The sequence below is a fragment of the Sarcophilus harrisii genome, chromosome 2 (genome assembly GCF_902635505.1).
Source record: "Sarcophilus harrisii chromosome 2, mSarHar1.11, whole genome shotgun sequence".
Lineage (NCBI taxonomy): Eukaryota > Metazoa > Chordata > Mammalia > Dasyuromorphia > Dasyuridae > Sarcophilus > Sarcophilus harrisii.
In genome coordinates, this window is record NC_045427.1 from 480,100,956 (window position 1) to 480,108,591 (window position 7,636).

The 7,636-nt window shown below is 41.7% G+C and overlaps 1 protein-coding gene across 4 annotated transcripts in view; it reads left to right on the forward strand.

Moving 5' to 3' along the window:
* Positions 1-5,751, forward strand: part of LRRC8A (leucine rich repeat containing 8 VRAC subunit A) — a 38,380-nt gene extending 32,629 nt beyond the window's left edge. For all 4 annotated transcript variants that reach the window (XM_012553924.2, XM_031954763.1, XM_012553925.2 and 1 more), the window contains one exon: positions 3,512-5,751. In XM_012553924.2, the coding sequence (XP_012409378.1) occupies positions 3,512-3,787 (276 nt within the window). In that variant the 3' untranslated portion in view covers positions 3,788-5,751. The remainder of the gene's footprint in view (positions 1-3,511) is intronic.
* Positions 5,752-7,636: the final 1,885 nt, after the last annotated feature.

A 7,636-nucleotide genomic window follows, 5' to 3' on the forward strand; every position in this document is an offset into this window, starting at 1 on the left:
GTTTATATTTAACTGTGTATGTTTTGTCTCTCTCAAAAGATTGTCAGCTTCTTGAGAATAGAAATCATTTCATTGTTTGTATGTGTATGCCCAATTCTAGCATCATACTTCACACATAATAGATGCTTAACAAATGCCTGTTGGTTGATTGGGTGATATCTGGTGGGAAGTAGCATGCAAAGATATTATGAAGTAAGGAGGACAAAGAAGAGATAAGAATACTGAAGGAAATTTGAGAAAGGTGAGAAAATTAACAATTGGAACCAGGTAAAGTTGCATCTGAACTAAACCATAAAAGATGAAATGAAGAAATAGTGTGCATTCCAGGTTTAAAAGACAATTTGTCTCAGTGCCTGCAGGCAGTTTTTGAAAAATATAGTAGCCTATTTTGGCTGAACATCAAACATGAAAGAGAGTATTGTGAAATTAGGCTTAAAATGAAAGTCAGAATGTGATTTGGATTAGATGGGATTAAATTAGATTCATTGGAGGTTTTTAGTCCCTTCATTTTGATCTAATTGTCTTTCCCAGATTTGAACAAAGAGGAAAAAATGGTTGACTAAATATCATTGACTTGGGAGGTACCTGACTACTCCTCCATCAGCAGTAGATATCAGCATCCAGGCAGCAGCCTCATTGTGCAAACCACCTGCCAGAATAGAATATAGATTGATTTCTAACTGTGCTTCCCCCCAAGTCCCAGGGAGGATGTTTGACATCTGGAACCCATCTTCTCCAGGAGAGTACTTAATAAACTTCCTGATGAATGTGACCCATGGTTCGGGGCTGATCTTGGTGACTATGAGCTTCTAGCTAAGAGGATTAGAAAACATGAAATGTAGAAGGACCTTCAGAGATGTCCCGTATGTACAGAAGAGGAGTGGAACTCGAGAAGATGATGTGGCTCATCCAGGACACCCAATGGTCCCGTTATGATGGGTGGCCCGTCTCCTTTGTAAAAGTAGGAGGTGAAGACATCTGTTGAGAGAAAGGGAGAAAAGTGAAAGAGGAAGTCCAAGGTGAAGAAAAGGATATAGTCAACAAACATTTATTAAGTGCTTACTTTGTATCAGGCCCTGTGCTAAATGTTAGGGATATAAGTTCAGCTATAAGTTCTTGTCCTCGAGAAGCTTTCAGTCTACTGGGGGCAGACCACACACACACACGAAACTAGGAAAGCTAGGAGAACTTAGTTGCCTCCATTGGATTTGCCCTGATTAAAGGGAAAACCCTAATCTGGTTCCAGATTCTGTGGAAACAGCTATATGTGATGAAATGGGCTGGCAAACACAGCCTCAAACCCATCTGAGTCCTTATTTCTGCTCTAGGATTCTCCTCTGCCCATACCCACAGTTGCATCAAGCTGAACCCAGAACTTGGTTTTTTATACAATCCTTTCAGGCAAATTATCTGTCTCCTTTCCTCTTTCTCCCTCTTCCCTTTCTTTTCTTCCTCTCTTTTTCCCCCTTCTGCCCCTCCCTCCCTAAAAAACTTAAAATTAAAATTAAAGAATCAGATGAAGGAAGGATCTCTGGTGAGAGAAGATAGCAGGCATAGGTCCATACAATGATTGAAAAAGCTCCCTGGGATGAGAGGAGGGTTTTCGAAAGGAACCTAAGGTCAATTTCTATTGTGCTATCTATTCATCCACCCACCTGGTTTGATGTCACAAATATTGCCCTTTACCTACTCAGAGAATCCCTAATGTCTAGATGCTTGACCTCTTGTTATCAAAGGCAGCTGTGACTAAGAGATTTTACCAGGGAAAGGGTGGAAACTCGATAGGAATTAGAATCTGAACCACCTCCCCTATCCTATTTCCCCTTAAACTCCTTCTACCACCACCATCACCACTATCACTGTGTTCTTTAGATGTGGGTTCAGTGGAATGGCTTTGGTGTATTCCAGACTTCTGGGGATCTGATATTTAGTATCCAGCTTTTTGCTGGTAAGGCTGGCCTTCTGATTGTCTGTCTGCCTCCCTCCAGGGAGAGGTCGATTTTCCTGACCTTGAAACTGTAAGATTTGGTGTCTTGGGAAAGCATGAACTTGTATTATAGTAGCCACCTTTGTACTTTTCCTTTGACTTTGAACAGGTCATTGTAATTCAAAACTTTGTCTTAATAGTCTTTTTAAACTGTGTCAGACACCTTCTTGGGGTGAAGCTACTGCATCTACTCTGGGCAAGGGGAAAGGAACTGAATATGAATCCAGGGTAGGTGTTTTCATTTTTCAAAAAAAGCATCTTCAGTCTGAAGAGACAAAGGTAGAGTGAATGGGAGCATTCTTTAAAGGAAATGGGGAAGAAAGGCTAAGTGAAGGCCCAGCCTGAGAATCCTGGGGGGAATTTAGAGATCATCTAAGCCAACACCCTTTTGCAAATAAGGGAACCGAGGCCCATGGAGAATTACTTTGTCCAGGGCCATCTGGCTTATTGCGGGGCAGAGCCAGAATTGGAGCTCAGGCCTTCTGATTGCCATTCTAATGGTCTTTTTCTTTATCAAATCATAGGTTAGAGCTAAGGCTCCTCTCCTCCTCCTCTGAAGTTTAAGAAATAGTTTTAGAACCAAGAGAAAAAAGCCGTATTTAATACCTGGAACTATTGAATCTGGAATTTATTGCTACCCACTCCCACACCCCCAAGAAATGTACAGATCAGAAATATAAATAGGCCTAAGAAGGGTTTAAAGAAATCCCTGGTGATAGATGCCGGATGTGGCTATTAAAGGAAGCTGGGTCTTTTGCTGACCTTCATGGATAACTGCTAGAACTCCTTGTTCTCTGAATAGAGTGAGGGCGTATTGTCTCCAAGAGGTCTACTGAAGCAAGGGAAAGAAGGCCCTCCCAAAAAAAGTTCTGCCCCAGGGAACTGTGGCTCCAAGATTGAACCAGTGGCTGTCCTAAGGTTCTCTTTAGCCTAGGTAGTCTTATCTTGGGGAGAGAGGGGAAATTAAGTTGTCTTATTTTACCTTGACACTCCCCAAGAATATTGTGGGGTGATAGGACTGCCCCTGTGCATTCCAGTATGGATTGCTCAAGAACAGAAGAAAAGGTAGTAACTCCCTTTGGGAGAAAGGAGCTGGCAGCTCTTTGTATTCCAAAATATAAGAGGTGAGGGGGTCAATTGGAAGCAGCAGCAGCATGAGTCACTTCTACTGGAGGGCAGGAATGTATGCTTACCTGCCTTGGTAAATCTTTGGATTAAACATGTCATCAGCTCAGAAGGCTTCAGTTGTTCAGGAAAAAACGAAAGTCAGAGAACTCAGAATTGATCAATAGATGCACAAGATAAGTAGCAAATATAATATTTGCTATAATAATCAAATATTATAACTGTTCTCAATAGCACTTGCAAGGGTGGGGAAGAGTGGTGCAGGGTAAAGTCTGAAAGGAATTAAAGAGGAAAATGTGACCCAGAGATGGTGGGCTGTTGGGGGGATGGAGACTGGGGAATCTGAAGGTTTATGGGCTTCTGGAACTGAAATTTCTTTTCTCCTGCCTTCTTTTTCAGATTGAGAGCCTTCCACCTGAACTCTTCCAGTGTCGGAAGCTTCGGACCTTGCATCTGGGTAATAATGTGTTACAGTCACTGCCATCCCGGGTGGGTGAGCTGACCAACTTGACCCAGATTGAGCTTCGGGGCAACCGGTTGGAATGCCTGCCTGTGGAGCTAGGGGAGTGTCCCCTTCTGAAGCGGAGCGGCTTGGTGGTGGAGGAGGATCTGTTTAATACCCTGCCTCTGGAGGTGAAGGAGCGGCTGTGGAGGGCAGACAAAGAGCAGGCCTGAACCCCCTCTGGAGAGTCCAGGGGACAATCCCAATGCTGCTGGCATAGGCAATGCTGAGCCCATTCCATTCCAGGCCTGCTTCCAAATTCACCTCCCCCCCCACCATCCTCTCACATTGGACTAGCCAAGAAATCCTTGAGTGCTGAGGTTGGAGATAAACCAAGCTGGCCCAGCAGAATGGAGAGCGGGCTGATCTTCCTGCATCAAGCAAGGCAACCAGTGCTCCAGGATCATAGAGCTGAAGAGCGAACAGGAGCCAGTGGAAGCTGCCATCAGATTGGGCACCGGCAGTAAAAAGAGCTGGTCCTGCTCTGCCCAGGGCAGACCAGAGGACCAGGCAGTATTTGGATAGTCAGGGTCAGGGGATCAGGAGGGCCTCTTCTGGAGATGTGTCTCTCCCAGTAGCTGAGTTAGGGCCAGGGGGCCTAGGCTCACTTTAGGGGAGTTGATGACTGTTATCTAGTTATTGGTATTTATTTTTTTCCCTTCTCCTCTGGCCTGCCCCCTTTCTTCCCAAATAACTTATACATTCCCTTGAAAGCTCAGCGCAGATAATAGGGTGTTTGGGGTAATATGGTTTTTTTTTTTTTTTAGTTGTTTTGTAATGATATTAGAAATGCATTTTTCCCCCTAACCCCATTTTCTAGCCAAAAGATCCAGCTGTGACCCTGCTTTTGGACAGTTTCCCTGCTCTGTCCTCCATGCTGCTAAAGGTCTGACCCAGAGGTCAGGGGTGAAAAGAGGAGGGTCATGAGGACTGAGCTGGTTTTCCAAAACATTGCTATGGTGCCTGCAACAAGTTGAGTGGGATAAGAAGAAAAGTCTGAAACTTGTCCACTGAGACATGTCTTGAGTTTTTGTGGAAGTTTTAGATCCTTTTTTCTTTTTTTAAGGATTCTTTTTTAAAGCAAAATGTTTTTTAAATTTTGGTTTGGGTATTAAAAATAAATAAAACTTAAAAAAAAAAAAGACACTAAGGGCCAGTAGATAGGAACGTCTCAGGATAGGGCGGTGGTTTCCCTTGTGCAAAGCAACAGGACAACATTGAATTGTGTTTCCTTTTCCCTCGAGGTTAGGGAGGTGTTGCCAGCATCTTCCATGAACTTGGACCAAAAGGTCTGTTTTTTCCTCTCTGATCCTGGGGTGGACTTTTTTCCCCCCTTTTCTGGTATTCTGGCAGCAACTCTTGATCTGTTTCTGCTGTTCCCTCCCTGTTTGTTGGGCAGCAGAAATCAGGCTTTGGAGCAGCATAGAGATAGGGCAATCATGTTGGCAATTCCCTGAACGAACCTGGTGCTCTGTCATCCCCTTGTCCTCTGTCCCCAGCCCCCTTCACTCCATACAGTGTTAAGGAGCAGTACCGTTAGCAGTAGATTAACTCTACCTGGAGGCAGTTCATCATGCTGCATCATGCCTGGAAGACAGGACTTTGGGCTTGCCTAACATCACTGGCCTATTTTGCTTCCACTCCTGAACTCTCCTTCAGCTCCGTGGTGTGGCTTCCATGTGATAGCTGCCATTAGCTGCAAATGCAAGGGGCCGTGTGGAAACCTTTGCCATGGTCTGCGGTAACCGCCATCACACCCCGTTAGTGGGGACATAGCATGGGACGGGAAGAGGCTCTGAAAGTAGTTCTCCTTAGTCTCTCTCCCCAGACTTCCCATTCCTGTAGAAGAGGTGAGGGATGGGGCTTTTACTTTAATGCCAATTTCTTTCCCTGGGCATGTTGCCAAACCCCAGGGTGGAGTGAAGCCAGGGTGCCACCTGACCCTGCCTTAGATCACTTGGGACACTAGGGCACGTTTTAGCGTCTCTCGTCTTAATGATTTTTTTCTGCATTGGTTGTAAACTTACGAGATAATGCACACTAGAGACTCTTGACAACCATGAAGCAATCCGTTACAGTTGGGTCTGGACTCGCTGACTCAGTTCACATATCCAATAAAGCTATGACATCAAAATTCCCTTTGCTGTTTTCATGTCATTGGGCGAGGGTCGGGAGTGTCCTCTGGTCTTGGCCATAAATCTACCCTTTCATAGAAACCCTTTGTGCTCCAATCCAGACCTGAAAAGGCTGGGGTACAGGTGGCAGGTTCTGAGTATGGTTTTGATGGGGATGAGGCGATGATCTCTGCATGGTCTGAGTGCTGCCTGCAGGCTTGGGATTTCAGTCTGTTTCCCAGACCTTTTATCTTTATTTTTATTTTTTATGCTTCATTTTTTTTTACCATTTAAAAAATTAATGCCATTTGTTTTAGGTTATTTTTATATCAGGGTCATTTCCTTACATGAACTCTCTTACAACAAAGAAAAACAAAACTGACAGAAATATTTTTTTTATCATGCATATCCTACAGTTTTTTTCAGCCATTCATTAGTCAATGAACAAGCACCCACTTTGTCTTTAACTTTGTAACCAAAAAGAGTGCTACTAAATATTTTATTTTACAGTATGTGAAACTTTTATTTGCTACCAATGTATTTTTTCCTTTATTGTATAATAGCTTATTTTCAAAATACATGCAAAGATAGTTTTCATCATTCACCTTTGCAAAACCTTGTGCTCCAAATTTTTCTCTTTTCCCTTCCCTTTCCCTTTCCCTCCTCCCCTAGACAGCAAGTAATCCAAAAATAGGTTAAACATATGAAGTTCTTCTAAACATATTTTCACATTTATCATGCTACATAAGAAAAATCAGATCAAAAAAGAAAAAAAGTGAGAAAGAAAAAAACAACAAAAAAAGGTGAAAATACTATGTTGTGATCCACATTCAGTCACTACTGTTCCTTCTCTGGATGCAGATGGCTCTCTCCATTTCAAGTCTTTTGGAATTGGGCTGAATCACCTTATTGTTGAAAAAAGCCATGGGCATCACAGTTGATCATCACATAGTGTTATTGCTGTATACAACGTTCTCTTGATTTCTAGTCACTTAGCATCAGTTCATATAAGTCTCTCCAGGTCTCTCTGAAATCATCCTGCTGGTCGTTTCTTATAGAACAATAATATTCCATAACATTCATATACCATAACTTGTTCAGCCAATCTACAACTGATAAGTATCCACTCGGTTTCCAGTTTCTTGCCACTACAAAAAGGGCTGCCACAAACATTTTTGCACATGTGTGTCCCTTTCCCTTTTTTATGATCAATCATTGCTTTTAAATGGAAAGATACTATCCTCTCCACAACTCCCATATACCTTCATTATCAACTTATTATTGTATACTATTGACTTCCTTGGGGTTATGTTCCCTGTCGTGGGATCTCTAGTTCCAATGATATGAATAATATATTGCTTTGGTGGATATTATCTTCTAGAAGAAGTGAATCAATTCATGCCTCCATAAACAGTTTTCCACACCTATTTTTTCTGCCTTTTGTCATTTTTGTCAGTTTGATAGATGTGAGCTGAAACCTCAAAGTTGTTCTAATTTCTATTTCTCTTAAGAGTGATTTCAAGGGTGGTGATCATAAAATCAGACAAAGCAAAAGCATAAATAGACCTATTAAAAGAGATAATCATGGAAATTCTATTTTGCTAAAAGTTACTATAAACAGTAAAGCAATATCAAAAAAATTTTAAAGTGATTTAGAGCATTTTTAATATGGTTATGAATAACTTTCTATTTTTGAAAACTGTTTATATCTTTTAATACCTAATGAGGAATGGCATTTGGTCTTATAAATCTGGGCCAATTCACTACATATTTCGGGTCTCAGACTTTTATAAAAGATATTTGACACCAAATTTAAAAAAAAAAAACAATTTGACAATTACTTTTCTTATCCTAATTACATTGATTTCTTTTTTCATGCAAAAACTTTTATTTTTTTTTATTTATTTT